We start from the raw sequence: 27,410 nt of genomic DNA on the forward strand, positions 1-27,410 counted from the left end.
TAGAAATCCCATGACTTTCCCAGGTTTTAGTGATCTCAGACTGGCTGCTTGTAATGTCTGCTTCATGCCGTTTCAACACAGGAGTGAAAAGTGACAAGGCAGGAAACCTGCAAAACTAAGGGTGAGGAAGGCAGGACTAACAGTACACTCTGTGTCTTAAGGTAAACAGTTGTTTATCTACCACCGCGTTCACAAAACCAAGAGGAGAAACAAACCCTCAGCACCTTATAGTGGTGGGATGAAAAGAATCAAGACACGACATGTCCAGGATGTATTATGACAGTTAAAAATGTGTATTGGATCACTGTCTTTCAGAATTACATTCATAGACAAATAGAAATGAACTGTTTGAATAGTATAATGCAACTGAAAACATACATTTCTTTCAACCATTATGAATTTCCTTAATTTGAGACTATTGGTAAAGGAGGTTCAGGGTACAGGAAGGATGAAGGAAAACAGCAAGTTGAGGAGTAAAACCAGCAGAAAAACATGATAGAAGGCTCTGTGAGCAACAGGAAGCTGAGCGGGTGATCTGCACCTGCTCTTTTTTTATTACCAGTGACTCAACAGTGTAGCACCAATACAATGTTGGGTGCATTTTCATGTACAGTATAACACCCAGTATTGCAAATCTTAACGGTTTACCTCCCCTTTTTACCATTTAATGTTGTGCAGCGATTAATAATAAATGGGAAGAATTGAAAATAATAAGAAGACATCCTTGCAAGTCACCATTGCACTCAAACATAAAATCTCACAATGGACCATGTTCATGATTTCCAGAGCTCCCTGGATGATTTCTTAGTGCTCCAGCTAAAATATGTCAGATTAAATCTGGTAGCACAGAGGGTCTGAAAAGCAGCAGTGGTGGATGCACTGAAACATTGTAAGCACACTAAGATTTACAAGATGACAGACACACGATAGCCAGCAGGACATGAAAAATACTCAGCCACAACTTCAAACTTGAAAAGTCTCTAACAGGTAAAGCATAAAATGGTGAATGATGATCTGAAGACGGACTACTTTCATAGAAAGGCTACCAAGATACATCATAACAAATATTAGAAATATTACAGAAATAGCTTTGAATGCTAACAAAGGATGACACTCCAAATATGAACATGTACTCTGAAAGTGCTATTAATTCAGTTTGGTGCTGTTTTTCCCCAATAGTAGTGCTGATTCAGCACCTTTGTTTCAGTACAAATACAATACCATAGCGACCCTGACACAATTGTTGCCCCCCCTGGTGAAAATTATTGGAGGCCAATATTACTTTATCTTTTTTTACTATCTCTTTATGAGGCTGCGCGCACATTTTTAAGCTAGCACAAAGGTAGTGGTATCTTGGGAAACCACACAAAGTAAGTCATCCTTTGGTACCTTTGGAATTAAAATGGGTTCTATGGGTACCCACATGTCTGTCCTAAGCTTGAGAAGACTTGTTCACAGTAAATGTTTTGTTCCTGTAATCCTTCAAATTAAAACTGTAAATTTATTTTTTTAAGGAACAAGACAATCAGCCTATTTGAAGAACAATGAATCACCTAACAAATATAGATACCTAACATCAAAACAGGACTGTTATGGAACTCAAATTGTTAGCTGTTCTGGTATTAATCTCAAAAACAGCAATATTAACTGTCTAATAAGAGACCAAAGTACATCAGTATGCAGTTTCTTAACTCTCTACTTCAACAGCATAGTCGAATTCCTGAATTCAGTTATGGCTTTTGGTTTTGGTGTATCACCCCAAGATTTTCAGTGGCCCCATCTGGCCCCCCCATAAAAAATTCTGGGGGGCGCTACTGATACGTTACTTTGATGGTTCTAACATTTTTCCCCTCAGTTAACCAAAATAAAAGACAAAGTTCTGAAATGTTAAATGTTGTCTACACTCATGCAGCTGTGTAAGAACTTTGTCAAAATCAAATAGTCTAATCTGGCCAATGGTTTATGTAAATCAGTCAACAGGATAATGAATCTGACCAGACTTTTGATGCCAGCTTTTGGGTATCTCACAGTTTTTGACACTCGGTGCAACAGACACATATTCATGAGATGTTAAAAAAAAAATTCCAGGAAGCTTTCAGCTACATTAATGAACATGGTCCATCTGAGAAAAATGAGGTCTACTCTGATCACTAAGTGCTTATTAAGCCTCTTAATCATGTGGATGGTGTGTATTTTGCTGATCAAGTAGGATCAAATATGTGTTAGAATTAAAAAAATCTTGTTTTAAAAAATAACATGTACACCTTGTGCATTAAGGTATTCCCAATTCCCAATAATTGACATGTCGCACTTGACAGATCTGTTCACAAAAGTTCAAATTCTGAGATGAGAGGAAACTGATAAACAAGTGATTTGTTTTCATTGCATACAGTTTACAAAGGACAGCCTCTCTCTCTAACATGTCTTGCTCTACTCAAAGCTTGTCTCCGCGGAGACACTTTGATCATCATCTGTTATCAATTAATCTGTTGTTCCTGATGCACATCGGGCAAGCGTTGTATTAAGACACACACAAAATCTCATGCTCGCACAGACTCACTCCAACTAAATTGATGACATTCAGTTTGAATTCGATGCCCCCCTTTTTTTTCTCGAAAAAAGAACAAAAAAAAAAAAAAAAAAGATAAAAGATCCACACACACACACCTACAAGAAAAACACCCAACAAACTACCACGCTTCTTCCTCCCTCATATAAACTTGTCTATCACCAGTGGTAACAGCTAGTTCTGAAGAAGAGCACTTGGAAACATCATGAAGGAACTGTATGGCTTCTCATAAGACCATAAAAGGGAGAGCGTTAAAAATGATTGGTGGTTTACAGTCTGAAAAAGCAGCAGTAGTTGTTTAGAGGCCATCCATTGGTGCTACAGACATTGTGTTGTTGAGTTGTGCTGCTGACCGTGCGAGGTACTGAAGTCCAGTTTGATACAGTACAGCCAGTGTGGCCAGGCTTTGTCCATAGTGTGGACGAAGGGGTTTTCTATAGAACAAAATGGCCGCCAGCCGAGGCACTTAGATCCTGATGGGATTAAAACCTCATTGAATATGGAAGTTCTGGTCATTTTATAGCTGTAAGGATGTGGCCAAGGTGTTCATGCCTCATGTTGTTTGAGTGTGTGTGTGTGTGTGTGTGTGTGTGTGTGTGTGTGGCAGAGATGCTATCACTCTCTTATGCTGGCAGAATAGGAGAACTGGGGGAAATGTGCTTGCTGGCCTGAGTCGTCACAGTCCAGACTGTTATCTGTAAGAACAAGAAAGCATAAGTCAGCTGTCACATTCCAAGTCAAGAAACCAGACCTTGATCAGGAACAGTGGTGGATCAGGAGCTGACAGAGTGTCACTGTCCAGATCTGAAAACCACAGTCATAGGACACTTACACTTGTCTGGAGGAGTGAGTGTGATGGTCTGTGCTGTGAACTCGTCATCAAAGTACCGGGTGTCTGTCTCTGATGTTACTTGTGGTCTGAAGAGTGGGTTGAGCTGATGCAGGAAGGGGAGAAGATTGGTGAAATGTAATTAGATTGGGAACATTATAAAATGACTGCATGTAGCCTTGAGTCTCTGATGCAAGCGGCTTTTTTCACCCACTGCCTGCATACTTTGTGTCCATCTGAGGTATTAAGTAGAATTACTGCCTCGCGGTTGTATGTCTCTGTAAACCAGTCAAGTTGCAGTTACAGTTTACGTCCATGTCTGTAAAAACGTGAATACTTCACACACATCTTCCTCCCAGCAGCAGAGGATCTATACAATCAACACATTTTCAAGGTGGGCACCAAAGATTAGTGCCACCAATTCAGCATCTGATCAAACGTCTCCCATTCTGTTCCTGAGTTATGACACTATGATGTTACAGTGAAGTTGACCTTTGATTTTTTTGAATATGAAATGTCATCACTTCATCATTTTATCCTATTAGACATTTGATTTAATTTTGCCATTATTAGCGTATGAATTCTTGAGTTGTGGCCAAAAATATGTTTTGAGAGGTCACAGTTGTCTTGACCTTTGACCACCAAATTGCAGTTTATTTTTTTCAAGTTTAAGTCCAAGTCCAAGTCCAAGTGGATGTTTATGCCAAATTGAGGAAATTCCCTCAGAGCTTTATTAAGATATGGAGTTCACAAGAGAGACTGATACAAGGTCAGATTGACCTTGACCTTTCACCCCAAAATTCTAATCAGTTCCTTGTTGAGTCCGGTTGGAAGTTCGTGACATATCTGGACAAATTTCGTGAAGGTGTTCTTAAGATGTCACGTTCACAAGAATGAGACAGATACAGGTCCCAGTGACCTTGACCTTTGACCACCAAAATCTAATGAGTTCATCATAGGTTTGCAGCGATATACAGGTTTCAAGGTAAACCGTGGTATGAAAACTGACGGTTATCATACCATGTACATTTGCTTATTTACAGTGTTGAAAAAAATGCAACTGGGTGAAGAATCTCACCTTTATTTTAGTTATTTTCAAAAGGCTTTTTAGTCATACTTTCATCAAACAAAAAAAAGATCTAAATTTCAATTATAGTATTAAATGATCTGTTTAACTTAAAAAAGCCCGTCTGTTTTCATCCCTTTAAGGGTCATTGTAACTGATAATAATATTAAGTCTGCAATACTGTGATACCGCAGTATTTTCTGAGACAGTCATCATACCGAGAAAATCTCATACCATTGTAACCCTAGTTTCTTGTTCAGTCAAGCGGATGTTTGTGCCAAATTCCCCCAAGGCGTTCCTGAGATATCATGTTCATGAGAATTGGACAGATGGACGGATGGATGTACATATATACATACCAATGTATGGACAACCCGAAAACACAATGCCTCCAACAATGGCTATTGGTGGCACAGAGACATAAAAATATATCCAATAGGGGGGAGATCAGAGCTGTATCATTCCGACACTGTGATTTTCTTTGAGAACTTTGAATTTTTTTTTACAATATAAACATAACTACACACAGCTGCACCCAACAGGGTTACTATGTTGTTAATGTCGTCCTTCATGACTGAGCCTTCATTGAGAACTGTTTATCTATCTTATGCTCCCAATTTGGACATTTAAAAGCGGCTAGAAGCAGTTAGCAGCTAACTTGAAGAAGAAGAACAGCAACTAAAGACATCCACGAAATGGGGAGACAATGAGGTGCGGGCACTCCTTACTCTCCAAGCAGAGGACGAGATCAACCACCATATAACAGAGATGGTAAATGATTGTTATGCAATTGTTCTTGTTTAGAAAGCACTGCCAGATTGCACGATATATGTCATGCTAGATGCCAATGCTGTTGTGTTAGACGACACGCCCGTCACGACTCTTTTGCTTCTGGAATGTCAGCATGTTGTCAGAAAGTACACACTGGAGCAGCATTCTGCGAACGTTGTTTTGTTTTGATAAAAAAGCAAAGCCAGCAGGATGTAAGGTCTTCATTGCGGCAGTACTGTGGCATCTCTGTGTAAAAAAAGGCTTGCGACTTAAAAGCAAACCTCCGTTTCACTTCCTCTAGCATGAGAATATCTTACCTTCTTCTGTACCACATCCTGCCAGTTGATGGTGATGAAAAATTTGTGACTCATTACTTCTTTGGCATCATTGGGACCTCCACCCAGCCTGTCAGTCCAAAAAATATCATGTAAGAATTAAGCAGATATTTCCAAAATTAATACACACACAGGATCAACCCTGACACATACCTCTGTTTGGGGTCCTTCTTGAGCAGGCCAGCCAGCAGGGACTTGGCCTCAGGTGACAGGTTCCTGGGGAAGCGGATCTCCTCCATGAGGATGAGTTCAAACAGACGCTCATGGTCCTGGTTGTAGAAAGGCAGACGGCCGCACATCATCTCATACATGACTACACCCAGACCCCACCAGTCTACCGCCCGGCCATAGTCATTATCTTCTAGGACCTGTGAAACAGACATTTGCCTGGTTAAAAACTGTTTCAGGAACAACAGGCTCAGATGCATCATGAACAGGTTGCTTTTATTCTGAAGTTATTATACATGCTCTTACTGAAATGCTTGTTATATAGTACCACAAAAAACGTCTTTTTTGAAGTAGAGGCTACAGCTTGTGGTGGTGATTTAAGTGTTGGAACAAATTCCTGGTACTGCCAGCTTTAGCAGCAACCCATTTGTGTCATATTTTGCAGAGGATAGTAATTTGTTCCACATCTGCTCCCCTGAAACCTACACATTTTAAATGTTCCACATATGAGCTGGAGACAAGAGTTAAGTTCTTGCATGCAGAGAAAATGCACAGATGTGCTGTAGTGTCTCAGCTAAAACACTAAACAACTTAGAGAGGCACCCAAAGAGCACAGACCTCCACCAAGGCCAGAAGTCAAGTCTTTTATGATATGCAAGTCTGCAAGCACAACCACAATGTACGTCTGGATATATACCAGGAGATCTATTTCAAAAACTGTCAAAATTATGTAAAAATATGGTCATTTGGACTTTTAATATGTACTTCTTAATTCTAAATATCTATTTTTTCAGTAAGATCTCTTGTGGAGTTTATTGCAGAAAATTTAAATGTGGATGTGAGTAAGAGTTTATTCAGTTGTATGATATGCATGTATTTAAATTTCCATAGCCATACCTTAGTTTAAAAAAATCAATAAAAATAGCATTGTTACAACTGTGGCAATGATACAAAAGTGAACCTATTCTACCACGACACCACTGTACCTGAGTGCTCCATAACAACTGCTTTCTGCATGATGTTTACATGTGTAGGTTTGCCCAGAGGACTACTAGTACCTGTGAATTTGGATATAGTCATCATTTCTGTGACGGTTATAAATTGTAACTATTGAACTTTACTACCATCTACTGGCTATTAAGATGTATGGCATTTATTCAGCTGAGTGGTGTAGTGGAGATACACGCAAGTATACAGAGTATATGCAAGTATACAGAGTATACCCACAGTCCGACTTTCTATTAGTCAAAAGGCCATTGGAAGATAGAATGGTAACCTACTCATCTACCTCGTAGTACATCCACCTCATCAACTGCCACTACACCACTGGCTGTAGCCTATGCCCTATCTCGCAATGTTAATGAAATAGAGAAATAATTTGTGTATTGGCCCCAAGAATCAGATCCAAACAGACAAACAAACCAAACTGAAAACATAACCTCCTTGGCGGAGGTAACAAAGGAAAGACATTTTGTAAACTGTATGATGACATGTTAATGATAAGATCCAGGGGAAACGAAGGCACAGATGACAAACTGAGGTTATTCTAAATAAGTAAATTTCAGTAATCTTTTTCTATAAATGCCTTCTGTTTGTTAAACCTGGCATTCTCAGATTTAGATAACCGCAAACATTCAAACATGTGTGATTAACATCCAAATTTACAACCTTCTGCATGCACAGTGTATTCTCCCATCACATGTGCAGCACCCACCTCTGCCAACACTACTGCACTGTCTGAGCCAAAGGACCCAGTGCTCCTTATGTAACTTTTAACTATATTACTGGAGTAAATATATTTTAAAATTCTTATGATACTTAATTTAACCAGCAGACAGCAGCCTGAGGCAATGTACACAGATAACTTAACAACTTGTACATTTTGCTGCTAACAGTTACCATGTGGGATGTAGCTTGATTAAGCATGCTAATTCAGGAGTTTTAATTAATCTATTCCCATTGATTTTCCCTTTCTTTTTTAAGTTGGTTATTTACTTCAGACCATAAGTTTACATACAGCCCTCATTGTTGCCACCTTTCCCCATTAGTTAACTTGCCAGGTAGCTAACTCACCACATCATGTTTCACATGCTATATAATAAGACAAATGCATGTATTATATCTGCATATATTATGGTAAAGAGTTGTTTCTATCTGCATGTCAATGGTAAATACAGCCTGAGCAAATGACCCTTTTATTAATGTTATTTCCCATGTATACTCATAAATTCCAGTTAATTCCCACAGAAAGTTTTAACTTGAATATTCCTGGAATTTTGAAACCCTGGTTACAATGCTGTTAAATGGGCATACTTTTTAACAAAACATGTCACAAGACCTGGTGTAATTTCCCCTTCAAATAATTTCACTATTCAAAGGTGTGATTTTTATATTGAAATTATACAAAAATTGAAAAATTCTAGAGCTTAACTTCCCTTAGAAATTTTCGATTTTTTTTTCCTGACCCTTTGCAGCCCTAGCAGGGCTCGAAAATACTTTTGTCTGCACACACGCACAGCTGCATGTAACTATTGAAATTAGATGTGCCATCATTTTTTTTTTTTTTACCTGCACCAAAAATATGTTTTATCGCACCATTCTGGTTGGGACCAGTCTGGCCCCGCTGGACCTATACAGTAATGTAGGGTGAAACTACTTCATATTTTATATGGTCATAGGAACATATTCAGAAATAAATAAACAGATAAATAAATTGATATCACTGACTGAAAACTGATATTGCACACATTGTTATCATATATAGTTATATGTATATTTACATTTCATGAAAATATACTGTAGGTAATGGAGACACTGAGTGTGTGGGAAAATGTGACTGCTTGTCTAGAGGTTAAAAACTGCTGTACATGTGCCACCCAGTCAGTTTCAGTGCCTTACCTCAGGTGCGAGATATTCCGGAGTACCACAGAAGGTTTTCATGGTAGCGTCCGGGGTAATTCCCTCCTTACAAAGACCGAAATCAGTGATTTTGATGTGACCATCTTTATCCAGCATCAGATTCTCCAGCTGAGAGAGAGTGGAATGACATACACATCAGATGTAACTCTTAAGATCATGGATCTAATGACAGATTCTGGGGTTAGAATTTATTATTTTAACAAATACAACAGATCATTTGATTAGGTCACTGATAGGGCTGTAACACTTCATGTATTTGCGCTTAACCGTCACAGTACAGTCTGGTGCACACAGCTGCACGCATAATACACAGTATGTAGACTGATGCACTCAATGCAGAACTAAATTCCACAAGATTCACAAACACTGATTTTTTTAATGTGAAACTGCTTTGTTTAGTGTTTATAGCAGTTTGGATCACCGTTTGTTTTGGAGAGGAAGAGACCTGTGCAGATAATGTGGCTCCTGGTAAAAACCTCCTGAACATCTGGATCAGAAATTAGGTAAGCACACATTAGCAGGTGCTAGGCTAGCAACCCATCTGCAACAAAGTGAACAGCATAGGAGGAACTGATTTTTTTTTTTTTAACATGAAAATCCTTTATTCAGTGTTATACCAGTTTTAATCACCAGGTCCATTTGTTTTGGAGAGGAGGAGACCTCTGCAGATAATTTATCTCCCCCCAAAAAACCTGCTTAACAATTAACACTGAAGGAATTCCAACTCTGAGAAGTTTCAGCTGGTTGCAAACTGTAATCTTTATCGGCACATGCTGCTAAATCCCCCTTAATCTTACACACTGTTCCTTGAAATTAAGACTGAATTTTTGTGGCAGTTGGTTGGCACTCCTGTCACTTCGAGGCTTACTGGCCAGATGTGTAAGTCCACTTGATACGATTGTTACATGTCAATAACCAGCACAAGTTTTCCTACATTTTTACTAAAAACAATTCATAAAGAGCAAAAATTTTGAGAGATAAAGCAACTTTAACATAAATTCATCGGAAGATTTTACTGCTCCCCTCCATTCTAGTTGTTATATCCCCCACCAAACATTTAGTCCCATACATACCTATTTTAAAATTTGAAATGGTCTTTAAAAAAAAATCTTAAATTTTTAAAATCCGTGCTGGGTATCAAAATGGCCATTGAGCCGAATAAAGTCCCATGTCATGTGAGCTGTTTAAGAAATTAGAAATTAAACTTTGATTGATGTATTAAAACAATTAACACTGCAACTGCTATTTAAAGCTTCTAAATGCTTGAACTCTTTTCCAAGAAGTCATCTTTATTGAACCTTTTAAAATGTCCAAGTAAAATCTAAAATAAGAATCCTTCACATCATCTTCTCTGAAGTCATGATACAAACCCTGTATGGATACTGTGTATTTCAGAACTGATGGGAGTATTCACCTTCAGATCACGGTAAACAACGTCACGTGAATGGAGGTACTCGAGTGCTGACACAATCTCGGCACCGTAGAAGCGAGCCCGGTCTTCTGTGAACACTCGCTCCCGTGACAGGTGGAAGAAGAGCTGAAAGAGGCGAGAGCATATGGAGTCAGGACTCACCTCTTAGAGAAGATCTGTTCATGCACAGCAAGCTGTTGACAACAAGTGTTATTAATGTATCTCCATGTGACTGCGGCTGTGTGCATGTGAGGTCTCACCTCGCCTCCATTGGCGTATTCCATTACAAAACAGAGTCGATCGTGGGTTTGGAAGGCATATTTCAGTGTCTGCAGGAAGAAGCAAAGAGAGGATTTCCGCGCAATTACATCTGTGCAATACTTTACTTTAGTGTTTAGTGTCTGCAGGAAGAAAATGGTAACAAATTACAGGTAAATACTAACAAACAAATGTAAGGGTTGCCCCCTAAATGAGGATGATTCACATCATCAGTTGTGTAGCTCCTGACTTCAGTTTAAGATGCATGACTCAAAAAGTGACTAGAAGTACCACTTTGTTGTTGTATGCCTCCGTAAACCCATCAAGTTTCAGTTACAGTTTACATTCATGTCTGTGAAAACATGGATGCTTCACACACATCTTTCCATCTCACCTTCACATCTTTCTAATTGGTTCATCATTGAGTATAAGTGGACGTTTGTGCCAAATTAAAAGAAATTCCCTCAAGGTGTTCCTGAGTTATTGTGTTCATGAGAATGAGACAGATGAGTACATATGGACCTTTAACCACCGAAATCTTTTTTTTTTTTTTTTTTTTAAGATATTTTTTGGGCATTTTTAGCCTTCAATGGATAGGACAGACAAGTGTGAAAGGGGAAGAGAGACAAGGAGTGACACGCAGCAAAGGGCCACAGGCCGGAGTCAAACATGGGCCACTGCGACAACAGCCTTGTACATGGGGCGCCTGCTCTACCACTAAGCCACCGACTCCCCAACCACCAAAATCTTAACAGTTCATCCTTGAGTTTAAGAGGGCGTTTGTGCCAAATTTGAACAAACGCCATCGAGGAATTCTTGAGACACTGCATTCACGAGAATAGGATGAACAGACATACAGTGGTGGAAAAAAGTTTTCGGACACCCTTAAAATTTTACACAATCTCAAATATTATCATGAAATATTTGTGGAAAAATCTTTTTTGTGTTTCAAAAGGTGTGGCTGCATTAGACAGATACAAACAAATACAAATTATATTGTTTTGTTTATTGTTTACAAGAAAAACTAACAAAACTAAATTCTTGACAGTTTCAATATGTCAGTTCTCAACATTGTCGGTATCAAAGTCAACAAATAACAGAGAATGTGTTCAAAACTGAACAAAAAATAAATAAACCATCACATCATCAAATTAATATTTAGTAGTCCTGCCACTGGCACGTAGTAGAGCTCTAATCCTGGCTGGCATGTTCCCCACGAGCCTTTCACACTGTTGAGGGGTAATCTTGTCCCATTCTTCTTGAATTACTGCTTTTAATTCTTCTAAATTCTTTGGTTTATGCTTTGAAACAGACCTTTTGATAATCCACCACAGATTTTCAATGGGGCTCATGTCCGGGATTGAGCTGGCCACTCTAAGACCTGGATACTGTGCTCCTGCAGCCAAGTTCTACTGGCCTTGGATGTGTGCAAGGGCATTATCTTGTTGAAACATCCAGTTTTTACCTCGACGGAACAGTGCACGTGCAGAAGGGAGCATGTGGGTTTCGAGAATGGTACAATACTTGGTAGAGTTCAATGTGCCATCACAGACAGTGAGATGACCAACACCAGCAGCACTCATGCATCCCCAAACCATGATACTGCCTCCACCATGCTTGACAGTAGGTACTGTACATGCTGGAGATAATGCTTCGCCTGGCCTTCTGCGTACCCTCACATTAGTAGGAGGAAGATAAAGCTGGAAACTAGACTCATCTGACCACAAAATCTTCTTCCAATTCCTGGCTGTCCAGTTCTTGTGTGCCTGGGCCCAACGACGCCGGGCTAACCTCTGTCTCTCATTGATCAGCGGCTTCTTGATAGCCTTGTAGGACTTTAAGCCATGATCTAGAAGTCGGCCACGTACAGTGCAGGTGGAACACTGGACACCAGTTTGGTTTGACCACTGCTGCTGAAGCTCCTGTGATGTCATTTGGCGGTTTTGCCTGCACATGCGGATCAGGATGCGATCATTTCTTGCTGAAGAAACCCTTGGACGCCCAGATCTTGGTTTGTCTTCCAAGCTGTTGGTTCGTCTGTATTTCTGCAGAGTGTATCCAACTGCTGAAGGACTGCATCTGCACTTCCTGGCTATCTGGCGGCAGCTGTACCCTTCCTGGCTGAGAATCTTTATCTTCAGGCGTGTTTCCTGCATTAGGTTCCTTGTTTTAGCCATTTTTGTGTCTGAAGAACTTTCAGATGTGCTGGCTTTATGTAGACACGAAGCTTGGCAACAAAAATTGTGTCTTTTAATAAAAAGAACGACCTTCATCACTGGTACCAAAATGACTCAAAATTTCTTATGTATTTTTATGGAACCAATCAATTTTAAGTTTTTAATGGCTTTTTTTTTAGGATTTATTTAGTATTTTGGCTGTGACTGTACTAAAAGAAATTGCACTTGAAGACCTAAGAGTGATTCTTAGTGCAATATTTCACAAATGCATGGGGTGTCCGAAAACTTTTTTCCACCACTGTATGTGCTTGATATGATTTTTTACTAAAAACTTTTTATTTTCCCTTTGGCTGTTGTTTTTGTTTTTTAAAAGTGGCCATTATCAGATTTTAGTGGGAACTGGTCAAGGTCCTGAAATCACTGGAATGCGCAAAAGAACAAAAACAAAAATTAAATGTTTGAAATAAAATATATTTAATTTAACTATTCTTTTTTTACTATTTAGGATACTAACATTTGACAATTCGTACTAAACACATATCAGAGTTGAGGCTACTGGGATGGGATGCAGGTCTTTGGTCATTGAAGTATTGGACAAATTAACATTTTGACCTGATGTTGGTGCTAAATGAAAAGTTAGAGGATCACTGACTTATTACAATTCATCCTGAGAGTAAGATCAATGTTCGAACCAAATTTCATGGCAATCTCTCCAATACTTGTTGGATTTAAATGGTGGACCCACAGATGCTGCCATCTACACAATATCTGCTAGAGTGGCTAAAAAGCACAGTGTGTGTGTGTGAGCAATACATGCTGGTAAGAATTATTGTATGTTGAGCCAAGTGCCTGGTGAAATCATCCAATAGGGGATCAGCACATAGAATTTTCAGACTGACCTGAGGACCATTCGGCTCATGAAAATGAAAATCTCAAGCGAGTGCTGGCTGCTCTGACACAGCATTGGGCTTACTTACAGCGCCCTGTCAAGTGAAGTCATTTGTAAGTATTCTTACCGTGAGGAAGGGATGTCGTGTATTTTGTAACACTCTGCTTTCTGTAACTGTATGGGCCACCTCATCCTGCCAACAAACACAGTATTGTTAGCAACACAGAACAAACATGCAATATATAAAAGGTAAAACTTTACTTAAAACAACAAGAGGCATCAAGATGGTAACTATCCGGTTTGTTATTATCTTTGATTTAATCTGCAAAGTGTCCAAATTTTCAAACAGCTGGGGTGCAAGAAAGAAGATGGCAGTAGTCTCTTATTTCATGCTGCCAAATCGCCCCAAAATCAGCAACAGTCCAGTACATCATCACCATGGAACCAGCAGGGGGCACTTCATTTGCAATGTAGTTTAAACACCCAGGAGTCCTCACTGTGCACCAACAACCTCCACCATAACCTGATGCCGGTCTGGTCTAAGTGTATTGAGTGATACTAGTGACATTTCAATGGCAGTGCAGCACTAGATGTTACCTTGGTAGTACAAGGAACCTTTTTCATGAATCACTAGACATATTTTGGGATTTAAAAATAAAAAATCAAACAATAGCATAACAATATACTGTATTTTCAAGACTGCTATTTCCAAACCATTTCCAGGCTTGGAAAATAGTTATTCTAATTTCTTAACCTTTGCAGAAGTTTCATGACTGTGGGAACCCTGGACAGATGCTTTTTACACAAAGAAATAAATAAATAACTTGATGTAAAACATTTAATGTCAGATTTAAAAGAAGGTATCATTAAATTAAATTAAATTAAATTATATTAAATTAAATAAGGGATTCTTTCTAGACACAACTTAAGGAGTATAATACAGTTACAGTTCACTGTATTTTTAAAATTTGATGTCTTTACACAGTCAATAATATTTTACAAATGGGAGTATGTCTGTTTTCTTTAACGGTGTAGATGGTGAAATTAGTTAAAACAGTGTATTCACAACTTTCTCCATAAAACACATTCTTGTGTCCCTGTTTTGTTATTTTGTGTGGCAATAAAATTATTAAATGTATGTGTTTTTGTGTTAATGTAACAAAATGGCTCTAAATGTGTCCATAGTATAATCTTAATTAATTAATTAATTCTTATTTTTCAGTCTGACATAATATTGCCACACTGAAATTAGCCACTCTGCTGTTCTCTAGTGTTCCTCCTTCACACACACACACACACACACACACACTGCAGCATTCATGGTATAAAGGTGCAAAGTGTCTTGGAGCAAAAGCGTGGCAGAATGAGAAGAGTGACTGCGATAGCTAAAATGAAGTGCGTCCACACACACACACACACACACACATACACACACACACACACACATCCTACTTACCTTGGCTATGATGACCTCTTTGCGCAGTATTTTCATGGCGTAATGTACTCCAGTGGACTTCTCTTTAACCAGAATCACCTTTCCAAACGTCCCCTTCCCGAGCAGTTTCAGGTACTCAAAGTCACTCATTGTCTGCAATGTACACCAGGCCGAGGTGTGAGAATTAAACTGGGATATGGATTTCAACAAATTTTGTAAAGAATTGATTCAACTTAAATAAATAAATTAAAAAAACCGCATTAAATCTTGAGACAGGGATGAGCGTTTCATACAAGTCACACCTCATATCTTCACAGCCTGGAGGAATACTATGCTTCCTGCTGTTGTTAGTTTATTGTTCTTTTACAACTAGTAATAGAGGATGTCTCTCTTTTTAGAAAAGCTTTTATAAAATTGAAATGCGCAAAGAATAAGATGTCTGCTAAATGTTTGGTATGGTTCAATAAAGATGGTGTCTATAATAATAATGTATTAAAATTTATTTTCCTAATTCTATAAAATTGCTTTGGTCTTTAAATAACTGACCAAATGACTAGGGTCCACTGTTACTGGTTCCCAGTCTCAGCCATTGGCATACTGTTAAAACTTGACTCTAGTTGTTGATTATAGCTAAAAGAAATTGCTTTCTTTTTTGTCTATGAAGACATGGATGCTGAGCAAACCTCTCCCCAGCAGCGCAGGAGATCTATATGATCAGCACAGTTTCAAGGTCAACATCCAAGATTTGTGTCACCAGTTCAGCATCTGACCTGAGTTGAGTTTTTGTCAAAATTAGTGTATGAATTCCTGAGTTTTGTCCAAAAGCATGTTGGTGAGGTCACTTTGACCTATGAACACCAAATTCTAATCAGTTCATTGTTGAGTCCAAGTGGATGTTTGTGCCAAATTTGAAGAAATTCCCTAATGGTTTTCTTGAGATATCATGTTCATGAGAATGAGACTAACAATGTCACAGTGACATCGACCTTCAACCTATGACCACCAAAAGCTAATCAGTTCATCATTGTCCAAGTGGACATTTGTGCCAAATTTGAAAAAATCCTCTCAAGGCGTTCTTTTTAGAAAGACCGGTGACAGCTTTACAGAGCTTTGTAGCGAGTTTCAATTCATTATTTAACTGTCACCATATAGACTTAAAGGTGATGAAGTCAATGTTGTATTACAATTTATTTCTGCTGCTAAGAGGCCCAGAAAATCTGTCATTGCAGGTTTAACATTAAATGAATATCCCATTGCATGTAGTTTTTAAAGGAACAGTTCCACCCCAGATCAAAAATACACATTTTTTCCTTTTATCTGTAGTGCTGTTTATCAGTCTAGATAGTTTTAGTGTGAGTTGGGAGTTATTAGCTGTAGAGGTGTCTGCCTTCTCTCCAATGTGGAACTAGATGGCACTTGGCTTGTAGTGCTCAAGGTACCCAAAAAATACATTTGAAAAAATTAACAGTAATGTGTCTTTCCAGTAATTATGACCCAGTAATTATGACTCAAGACAATCCACAGACCTTATTGAAAACAGTTTCATTTAGGAACTACACCCAGCAACCACATCATCATTAATGGACGAGAGGCTTCTGCTCATGTAAACATTAATGACGTCCTCCTCAACTGAGCTGTAACGTTAGCTAGCTCAGTGGTGCTGGGTGAGCTAGCAGTAGATTTTCACGTCTCTGCAAGGACATAACTAAATATTGCCAAAATGCTGTTGTAGTCCTACAATTTTTTAGATCAGATCAAATGAGCTCACAATATTCTATGTCCCCAACTTTGTCTCACCACTTTGGAGCGGTTCTTGGACAACAAAACCTCCATCTCCTCCAGGCTGCTTTCGCTGGGTGAGCCGAACAAATCCATTGGTTCCTCCTCCTCCTGTTCCCGCATCTTCAGACTATTTGCCACTGACTGGATTGCCCGCATCCACTCCTCTCTGAGAGGGAAAAATCCCAGATATTGTCAGCCATTACATCAAACAAATAGACCATGTTTTGGAGAGACTTTTACACACACAAGGTGCAGCTGCATGCCATCGAAATTCCAAAAATAAATTCACCATAGTTTGACACAAGCCCAGTAGAAACATGGCAGCTTGCTTGATATACAGTACCTCACATAAGTGACTACACCCCTCCCACTTCTGCAAATATTTCATTCTATCTTTTCATGGGACAACACTATAGAAATGACACTTTGATATAACTTAAAGTAGTCAGTGTACAGCTTGTATAGTAGTATAGATTTACCTTCCTCTGAAAATTATTCAAAACACAGCCATGAACATCTAAACAGCTGGCAACATAAGTGAGTACACCCCACAGTGAACATGTCCAAATTGTGCCTAAGGTGTCAATATTTTGTGTGCCAACCATTATTATCTAGCACTGCCTTAACTCTTTTGGGCATGGAATTCACCAGAGCTCACAGGTTGCTTCAGGAATCCTCTCCCACTCCTCCATGATGATGTCATGGAGCAGATGGATGTGAAGACACCTTGTGCTCCTCCACCTTCAGCTTGAGGATGGTCCACAGGTGCACAGGTGAGTTTAGGGCTGGATACATACTTGGCAAGTCCATCACCTTCACCTTCAGTTTCCTCAGCAAGGCAGTTGTCATCTTCTAGGTGTGTTTTGGGTCATTATCATGTTGGAAAACTGCATTATAGTGGTGGCAGCATCATGGTTTGGGGCTGCGTGAGTGCTGCCACCTCTATACTTGACTGTAAGCAAGGGACAGTTGTCTTGGTGCTCTTCACCAAGGTGCCACACATGCTGAAAGAGCACCAAGACAACTGTCCCTTGCCTACAGTTAAGTATAGTGGTGACAGCATCATGGTTTGGGGCTGCATGAGCGCTGCCGGCTCTGGGGAGCTCGGTTCATTTAGGGAAACATGAATTCCAAGCAGAGCATGATCGCCCCTCTTCAGAAACTGAGCCGCAATGCAGTTTCCACAACATGATAATGACCCAAAACACACCTAGTCGATGACAACTGCCTTGCTGAGGAAGCTGAAGGTGAAGGTGATGGACGGGCCAAGTATGTATCCAGCCCTAAACTCACCTATGCACCTGTGGGCCATCCTCAAGCTGAAGGTGGAGGAGCGCAAGGCGTCTTCACATCCATCTGCTCCATGACGTCATCATGGAGGAGTGGGAGAGGATTCCTGAAGCAACCTGTGAGCTCTGGTGAATCCCATGCCCAAAAGAGTTAAGGCAGTGCTAGATAATAATGGTTGGCACACAAAATATTGACACCTTAGGCACAATTTGGACATGTTCACTGTGGGGTGTACTCACTTATGTTGCCAGCTGTTTAGATGTTGATGGCTGTGTTCTAAATAATTTTTAGAGGAAGGTAAATCTATACTACTATACAAGCTGTACACTGACTACTTTAAGTTATATCAAAGTGTCATTTCTATAGTGTTGTCTCATGAAAAGATAAAATGAAATATTTGCAGAAATGGGAGGGGTGTACTCACTTATGTGAGATACTGTAAGATTTTACCTCGTTCTTACCTCTCCTCATTGCTGTCCACATGAAAGGTGCGTTCAATGACAGTGGTCCACTGTAGGCAACGAATGACAAATGTGTTGGGCCGGGGTCTTTCAGTCTTCATTAACTGGCATTCTGTGAATAATACAAATCAGATTGATGTTTATGGGAAGCTGCTGAAAATGTTAACACAGAGGACATAACTGTATTGAAGTCAAAGCAGCCAACTAGCATTGGAAAGTACAAAGCGTTTGTGTTTTGCCCTTTGGAGGACAGACCTGCCACTGAGAAGTTGTTGAGTGGTGGTGAAGTCTGGTCGGTTAGCTCAGGCTTCTCCTTGTAGCCGATGAAGGAACCATCACTCTTCAGGATGAAATACCTGGGCCTCCATGTTTTGATATATTCACCTGGGTCAGAAATGAGAAGCAATTTTATGTACATTTAATTAATAAGAACATTGCTGACATTTTAAGTTGAACCTTTAAAATCAATTTCACATTTCACTGTGAATTATCAGCATGATAATTTATACCATACCAATCCTTATGCTTCTTACCTCTTTTATGAAGCCAGCCCTCTCTGACTATATTAACTTCATTCATGGTGAGAGATGTGTTTCAGAGAGGGTCGGGAACAGGAGGTTGGGGAGGGGAACAGTGAATTTCTCTCTCGGCCCGTTCAAGTCTCAGTTACAGCTGTTGAATCTGAACAGCACCTGCTGAATAAAATAAGCAGTACAAAGAAATAGGACCATCTTCAAACACTTAAAAAAAAATCTAACAGAAGTTTAGACGGTCGACAATCGTTATATGGGGTTAATACGATTAACTGTATTACTAGACCTAAGTTTTACAAAGTTAAATCTAAAACTTAAGTTTCTTTTAAAAAAATTAACTCAAGAACAATGTAATAACTGATGTACAAAAACAACACCTGGATATACTGGAATGACTGGTCTCATTTCAACAAGTGGTCAGCAAAGAAGCACCATATCTGTAAGATCTTTAAACCCAAAACATGAGCTCAGCTGTGCTCTGCACCTATTACAGCTCTGCATTTAAAGGAATACTTCACGCCACCCCAGAGCTAATTTCTTATCTAGGCCTAACTGTCATATCGATTTTTACTAAACTTGGTAGATATGTAGAACAGGACGTCTCAAGGTGACTGCAGAAATTTAACTCTAATTGGCAACTGGGTGGCGCTATAACAACAGAAAAATGCTTAAAAATGGCTAAAATGCGACCCATCGCTATGGCTCCCCCTGTGGCTGATTGTTTGTTTGTTTTTTCTCATTTTTGGTATGACTAAGTCATGGTATGGTATGCTGTACATAATCACAGAAATTGTCAGTGTGTCATTCTGTCTGTCCCACGTTTTTCTACTCACTGACATGGTCAATCTATGTGAAACTGCACATAGGCATTGAGGATTGGCATAGGTAGGTGACAAAGCTACTTTTTTCAAAAATTATACTATTAGTATATTCTTTTCCCATGTGAACTACCAATGCGCCCCTCTTAAGTACAAGTATACAACACATAAACACTTTAAGTATCTGCCTTTCAACGTGATACCTCAACTACTAACTTACAGTTTTAGCCCACTAACTATCCCAATGGTACTATTGTACATTCAATAAAGCAATTGTACTATCAAATTTACAAAAACTTTGTCTGAATACATTGCTCTTCTTAATGGGTTCAGTAAACTATTTAATCTGCAATTTCCTATGACCTGTATCCCAAACACACACCATGTGAAACTGTACGTGGGCAACTGTGCACTCAATGGGTATGGACTAGTTTTTACTATTGTTAAAAACGGACCCCTATGACTCCAATCACGAATTTTCTGTTTTTGGATTCGTCGTCCACTGGAGGCATGTGGGAAAAACAAAGTCTTCTACACGGAGTAACGTTAACTGATACAAAAATAGACATTTAAAGGGTGAAGTATTTCTTTAATGTCGAGAAGCGTGTGTGATCTCGACGTGAGCAGAACAGTTACTGTAGGTGTTATTATCCCCCACCGTGTCATGATAACATGTACCAGAGGGCGAAGTGCTACATTTATAACTTATGTCTAATGTTAAACACTTAACACTTCAGGAACATACAACGTCATGGCTTATGTTGGAGATAAGGATGACTTTAAGCTTTAAATCTAGTTCAATGTTCTTTTCCGCCGACCAAATCACAGTGTAAAGCTAATTTATAGCTAACCTCGTTGTTGTTGTTATTGTCGCTGTTAGCAAGGCTGCCATTTAACATTAGTTAGCTAGCTGTTAGCACATAAACGCTGACAGCTGTTAGCTGTATGCTAGCTGTGATCAGTTAACTTTCAACGACCCATTTACGGCAGAGAGAGTTGGGAAATGTTCATCGAGATAATAACCCCACAAACATCTGACTGTGAATCTGTATTTACTGTACACCTAAACCACAAATATACTAGATAATGATTCTAGTATTTCAAATAACTTAAACATCGTATGAGTTAGAAATAACTTTGCTAATTTACGTTAAAGCCCAGTATCACATACTAAGTTAGTGTTTTACAACGAGAAAGACACAGTCGTGCTTTCCATACGATACTTGTAGGCGAGTTTGCCCCTGTACCGTAATATTACTAACAAATGCTTGACCTAGCATAAGTTGCAAATGCTTGTTTATTATTAGTAAACAGTCTTACATTAGCGATCATATGCCTTCTTGTAGGTTACTGATGTAGCCTTGCTAATAGCGAGGTAGTCAAACAACTATTCTCATTAGCTTTGCGTTAGAGGCTCCTCAACTTGTTTCGTAATGCGATATATTTTACTATTAATGATATTAAAACAATATTTAACGCACATTTCACAGACTTTATCCCACGTTGCTCTTGTTTCAATGCAGTTTTGACAGGCTAGATCCAGAGCAGGCCATCCACCCAGGAAAACACCATGGACTCTCTTCTTCTCGGGATTACAGAGATGGTCGCTGTTCTTGGGACACACACCGCCACCTGCAGGCAAGACGAAGTTATTTTCAAAGCAGTGTGGTTGCTTGCCAGATGTCTGGGAGATATGACTGGGATTATCTTTACTTCTGACCTATAACTTCTATACTTCTAAACCATAATCCCCTTCTGGGAAATCTTGGGTCCTGACATTCGTGAGGAGCCACTTAATGAGCACCACCCACCCAAACACCTGTCACAGACCAAATGCAGCCCCAAAGGCGACAACACTCCCTGATGGCAGTGGCATATGGGGTTCCATTTGTGCCAAAAATATGTCGACACGCGCACTGTCTATGTCTATTAAACACTGAACTATGGGGTTCCATTTGTGCCAAAAATATGTCGACACGCGCACTGTCTATGTCTATTAAACACTGAACTCTCCTTGTGTCATTTGACTTTGTCATTACATCGTGTCGTCATGCTGTGTCATTTGACAAAGCGTTGTTATGATGGGTTGTTTGACAGTGTCATTATGATGTGTTATGTTGTGTTGTCTTGCTCTGTATTATACTAAGTGTTGTTTGACAGTGTCTTTACGTCGTTACTATGTGTCGTCTTGATGTGTCGTTTGACAACGTCGTTGCTATGTGTCGTTACTGCGTGTCGTTGCTATGCGTCCTTACTATGTGTCGTTTGACAACGTCGTTGCTATGCGTCGTTACTATGTGTCGACTTGATGTGTCGTTACCGCGTGTCGTTGTTATGCGTCGTTACCGCGTGTCGTTGCTATGCGTCGTTACTATGTGTCGTCTTGATGTGTCGTTTGACAACGTCGTTGCTATGCGTCGTTACTGCGTGTCGTTGCTATGCGTCGTCTTGATGTGTTGTTTGACAACGTCGTTGCTATGCGTCGTTATTGTGTGTCGTTTGACAACGTCGTTGCTATGCGTCGTTACTATGTGTTGTTTGACAACGTCGTTACTATGCGTCGTTGCTATGTGTCGTTTGACAACGTCGTTGCTATGCATCGTTACTATGTGTCGTCTTGATGTGTCGTTTCACAACGTCCTTATGCCTGGCTACCGCGGTGGCACCGGGCGCCCCTTTCCCGACTTACCCTTTGCGGTCGGCGGAGGAATCACGATCTGCACATTAACTTCACCTATAGCACTGGCGAGGGACACAGTCAGTACACACACACACACACACATAATTCAAGTCCCCCCGCTGCAACAGGTGACACGGAACCATAAAAATACTTAATTCGATTTAACACTGGTTTTACAAAAATATGAACATACATGGATAATATTACACATAGGTTTTGAGAATGTTCACAAAAATACAAGATTTAAAATAAAATACATGATAATATGTGGAACACATTGACACAGCTACACAATAAACATTAGTCAGAGTGATCAGAATTTATTTAAATGTTACAATACAGTAATGCAATAAAATAATAATCAAGGGGCATCATTGTTAATCACTGCTTTCACACAAAATTACACTGGAAACACAGGGCCAACAGTCACCAGTGTCCACTCAACTTCAAAGTTTACTGAGCACCTCATGTAGTTGGCTTTAAAGATACCATTTCATTTCAAAAGTAACACAAATAACAAAAATATTGATTAGACTGTATTTCACTCCAAATAATTCTGAACTGTCGTCTTCTTTTGTATAATGTTCTTTGGTATAACAAGAAAGTAAGCAACGATCTCACACGCAGTGAAAAATCTTCTAAAATACTCTATGTTTTTATTTCCATCCAAGTCAGATGCACAATTTTTCCATGTGTCTCTTGGGTTCCTCCTCACGGACTGAAGGATGAACTGAACTAGTGTGGCCCAAGGATGGCGCTCACACCAAAGTGGTGACGTCACAGTTACCCACAGCCACCCTGTGGTGAACAAACAAACCGTTAACAGCAGTGTTTAAGACAAATTACACATTTCCAAATGGAGTTTCATCATCAATTGACACAATCTGTATCAAAAGACAGGAAAGGACATAGAAACAAAGGTAGCACACATCACAGGACCCATCAGTCTTGTGGTCACACTCAACTTGGCCCTGAACAGACACTCCACAGCAAAACCTGCAGAGGGAAAAAAAACTATATAGCAAAATCAGTCTCCAAAACACATGTACCATACGTACATGTGCAACCAGTGTAGTGTAACAGGCTGGATTTGACAATTCCACTTTCAAAGTAAAAGCCTATAGTTGTTAGATGAACACATTTCAGCATTCAATGCACATGCAACAAGTATTAGCGACAGAGTGAGTGACACAATTACCGCTGAAAAATAATGACACAAATATGAAGTACAGGGCATTACCTTGTGGCCGACAATTTAGGCGTGGTGGTATGGTACTATATACAGTGCCTTGCAAAAGTATTCATCCCCCTTGAACTTTTCCACATTTTGTCATGTTTTAAGCACAAATCTATATGTATTTTATTGGGATTTTATGTGACAGACCAACACAAAGTGGTGCATAATTATGAAGTGGAAGGAAAATGATACATGGTTTTAATTTTTTTTCTACAAATAAAAAACAGAAAAGTGTGGTGTGCAAAAGTATTCACCCCCCCTGAGTCAATACTTTGTAGAACCACATTTTGCTGCAATGACGGCTGCAAGTCTTTCGGGGTAAGTCTCAACCAGCGATACACATATAGAGACTGAAATGTTTGCCCATTCTTCCTTCGCCCCAGTCTCAAGTCTTTTGCAGACTCCTAACAGGTTTTCTTCCAAGATTGTCCTGTATTAGGCTCCATCCATCTTCCCATCAACTCGGACTGACTTCCCTGTCCCTGTTGAAGAAAAGCATCCCCACAGCATGATGCTGCCACCACCATGTTTCACAGTGGGTATGGTGTGTTCAGGGTGATGTGCAGTGTTAGTTTTCTGCCACACATAGTGTTTTGCATTTAGGCCTAAAACTTCAATTTTGGTCTCATCTGACCAGAGCACCTTCCTCCACATGTTTGTTGTGCCCCACATGGCTTGTGGCAAACTGCATGGCTTTGTTTCAACAATGGCTCTCTTCTTGCCACTCTTCCATAAAGGCCTGATTTGTGGAGTACATGACTAATAGTTGTCCTGTGGACAGATTCTCCCACCTGAGCTGTGGATCTCTGCAGCTCTTCCAGAGTTACCATGGGCCACTTTGCTGCTTCTCTGATCAGTGCTGTCCTTGCCCTGCCTGTCAGTTTAGGTGGACGGCCATTATCTTGGTAGGTTTGCAGTTGTGCCATACTCTTTTCCATTTTCAGGTGATGGATTGAGCAGTGCTCTGTCAGATTTTCAAAGCTTGGGATATTTTTTCATATCCTAACCATGCTTTAAACTTCTCCACAACTTTATCCCTGACATGTTTGGTGTGTTCCTTGGGCTTCATGATGCTGTTTGTTCACTAACGTTCTCTAGCAAACCTCTGAGGCCTTCACAGAACAGCTGTAAATTTACACTGAGATTAGATTACACACAGGTGGACTCCATTTACTAATTAGGTGACTTCTGAAGGCAACTGGTTGCACTGGATTTTATTTAAGGGTATCAGAGTAAAGGGGGTGAATACTTTGCACACCACACTTTTCTGTTTTTATTTAGAAAAAAATTAAAACCATGTATCATTTTCCTTCCACTTCATAATTATGCACCACTTTGTGTTGGTCTGTCACATAAAATCCCAATAAAATACATATAGATTTGTGCTTAAAACATGACAAAATGTGGAAAAGTTCAAGGGGGATGAATACTTTTGCAAGGCACTGTATATAGTACCATACCATCACGCCTAAATTGTCAGCCACAGGGTAATGCCCTGTACTTCATATTTGTGTCATTATTTTTCAGCGGTAATTGTGTCACTCACTCTGTCGCTAATACTTGTTGCATGTGCATTGAATGCTGAAATGTGTTCATCTAACAACTATAGGCTTTTACTTTGAAAGTGGAATTGTCAAATCCAGCCTGTTACACTACACTGGTTGCACATGTACGTATGGTACATGTGTTTTGGAGACTGATTTTGCTATATAGTTTTCCCTCTGCAGGTTTTGCTGTGGAGTGTCTGTTCAGGGCCAAGTTGAGTGTGACCACAAGACTGATGGGTCCTGTGATGTGTGCTACCTTTGTTTCTATGTCCTTTCCTGTCTTTTGATACAGATTGTGTCAATTGATGATGAAACTCCATTTGGAAATGTGTAATTTGTCTTAAACACTGCTGTTAACGGTTTGTTTGTTCACCACAGGGTGGCTGTGGGTAACTGTGACGTCACCACTTTGGTGTGAGCGCCATCCTTGGGCCACGCTAGTTCAGTTCATCCTTCAGTCCGTGAGGAGGAACCCAAGAGACACATGGAAAAATTGTGCATCTGACTTGGTGGAAATAAAAACATAGAGTATTTTAGAAGATTTTTCACTGCGTGTGAGATCGTTGCTTACTTTCTTGTTATACCAAAGAACATTATACAAAAGAAGACGACAGTTCAGATTTATTTGGAGTGAAATATAGTCTAATCAATATTTTTGTTATTTGTGTTACTTTTGAAATGAAATGGTATCTTTAAAGCCAACTACATTAGGTGCTCAGTAAACTTTGAAGTTGAGTGGACACTGGTGACTGTTGGCCCTGTGTTTCCAGTGTAATTTTGTGTGAAAGCAGTGATTAACAATGATGCCCCTTGATTATTATTTTATTGCATTACTGTATTGTAACATTTAAATAAATTCTGATCACTCTGACTAATGTTTATTGTGTAGCTGTGTCAATGTGTTCCACATATTATCATGTATTTTATTTTAAATCTTGTATTTTTGTGAACATTCTCAAAACCTATGTGTAATATTATCCATGTATGTTCATATTTTTGTAAAACCAGTGTTAAATCGAATTAAGTATTTTTATGGTTCCGTGTCACCTGTTGCAGCGGGGGGACTTGAATTATGTGTGTGTGTGTACTGACTGTGTCCCTCGCCAGTGCTATAGGTGAAGTTAATGTGCAGATCGTGATTCCTCCGCCGACCGCAAAGGGTAAGTTGGGAAAGGGGCGCCTGGTGCCACCGCGGTAGCCAGGCATAAGGACGTTGTGAAACGACACATCAAGACGACACATAGTAACGATGCATAGCAACGACGTTGTCAAACGACACATAGTAACGACGCATAGCAACGACATTGTCAAACGACCCATCAAGACGACACATAGTAACGACGCATAGCAACGACACGCGGTAACGACGCATAGCAACGACGTTGTCAAACGACCCATCAAGACGACACATAGTAACGACGCATAGCAACGACGTTGTCAAACATCAAGTCGACACATAGTAAGGACGCATAGCAACGACACGCAGTAACGACACATAGCAACGACGTTGTCAAACGACACATCAAGACGACACATAGTAACGACGTAAAGACACTGTCAAACAACACTTAGTATAATACACAGCAAGACAACACAACATAACACATCATAATGACACTGTCAAACAACCCATCATAACAACGCTTTGTCAAATGACACAGCATGACAACACGATGTAATGACAAAGTCAAATGACACAAGGAGAGTTCAGTGTTTAATAGACATAGACAGTGCGCGTGTCGACATATTTTTGGCACAAATGGAACCCCATATAATACACAGCAAGACAACACAACATAACACATCATAATGACACTGTCAAACAACCCATCATAACAACGCTTTGTCAAATGACACAGCATGACAACACGATGTAATGACAAAGTCAAATGACACAAGGAGATTTCAGTGTTTAATAGACATAGACAGTGCGCGTGTCGACATATTTTTGGCACAAATGGAACCCCATAATCTGGCACCAAGGTGTTGGTGGCAGATCTTTTGAACCCTGTGAGTTGCAAGACGGGGTACCACCTGCATGCCCCACAGATGCTTGATCAGATTGGGATCCAGGGAATCTGGAGGCCAGGTCAATGCCTTAAGTACTTTGTGACATTGCTCATGTCATTCCTGAGCAGTTATTGCAGTGTGGCATGGTGCATTTTCCTGCGTTTGCCATGAGGGGGCGTAATTGGTCCGTTACACTGTTTGGGCAGGTGGTGCATCTCAAGAGGC

At 39.8% G+C, this 27,410-nt stretch overlaps 1 protein-coding gene across 2 annotated transcripts; it reads right to left on the reverse strand.

The window, feature by feature from the left end:
* Window positions 1-270: 270 nt before the first annotated feature.
* On the reverse strand, window positions 271-21,346 carry LOC125898179 (RAC-beta serine/threonine-protein kinase-like). 2 transcript variants are annotated; one of them, XM_049591892.1, is made up of 14 exons: window positions 21,193-21,346; window positions 18,894-19,055; window positions 18,616-18,744; window positions 18,361-18,472; window positions 16,625-16,775; window positions 14,849-14,980; window positions 13,520-13,585; window positions 10,329-10,397; window positions 10,072-10,194; window positions 8,637-8,765; window positions 5,724-5,938; window positions 5,553-5,640; window positions 3,402-3,504; window positions 271-3,264 (listed from the first exon to the last, which is right to left on the reverse strand). In XM_049591892.1, the coding sequence occupies exons 2-14, from the start codon at window positions 18,937-18,939 to the stop codon at window positions 3,185-3,187; spliced, it is 1,443 nt and encodes a 480-aa protein (XP_049447849.1). In that variant the 5' UTR covers window positions 18,940-19,055; window positions 21,193-21,346; the 3' UTR covers window positions 271-3,184. The 2 variants fall into 2 exon arrangements, with proteins under 2 accessions (XP_049447849.1, XP_049447850.1); XM_049591893.1 differs by having other exon boundaries at window positions 18,894-19,052; window positions 21,193-21,336.
* Window positions 21,347-27,410: the final 6,064 nt, after the last annotated feature.

The sequence above is a fragment of the Epinephelus fuscoguttatus genome, linkage group LG12, assembly GCF_011397635.1.
Source record: "Epinephelus fuscoguttatus linkage group LG12, E.fuscoguttatus.final_Chr_v1".
In the NCBI taxonomy this organism is placed as follows: Eukaryota; Metazoa; Chordata; class Actinopteri; order Perciformes; family Serranidae; genus Epinephelus; species Epinephelus fuscoguttatus.

What these genes read in the sequence shown, in the direction of transcription:
- LOC125898179 (XM_049591892.1), bottom strand. Translation starts at nt 18,939, where the DNA reads ATGAATGAAGTTAATATAGTCAGAGAGGGCTGGCTTCATAAAAGAG. An exon ending in GGGCTGGCTTCATAAAAGAG is followed by an intron (nt 18,745 to 18,893) that starts GTAAGAAGCATA and finishes TTTCTGACCCAG; the next exon opens with GTGAATATATCAAAACATGG. An exon ending in AAGAAGGACCCCAAACAGAG is followed by an intron (nt 5,641 to 5,723) that starts GTATGTGTCAGG and finishes TTGGACTGACAG; the next exon opens with GCTGGGTGGAGGTCCCAATG.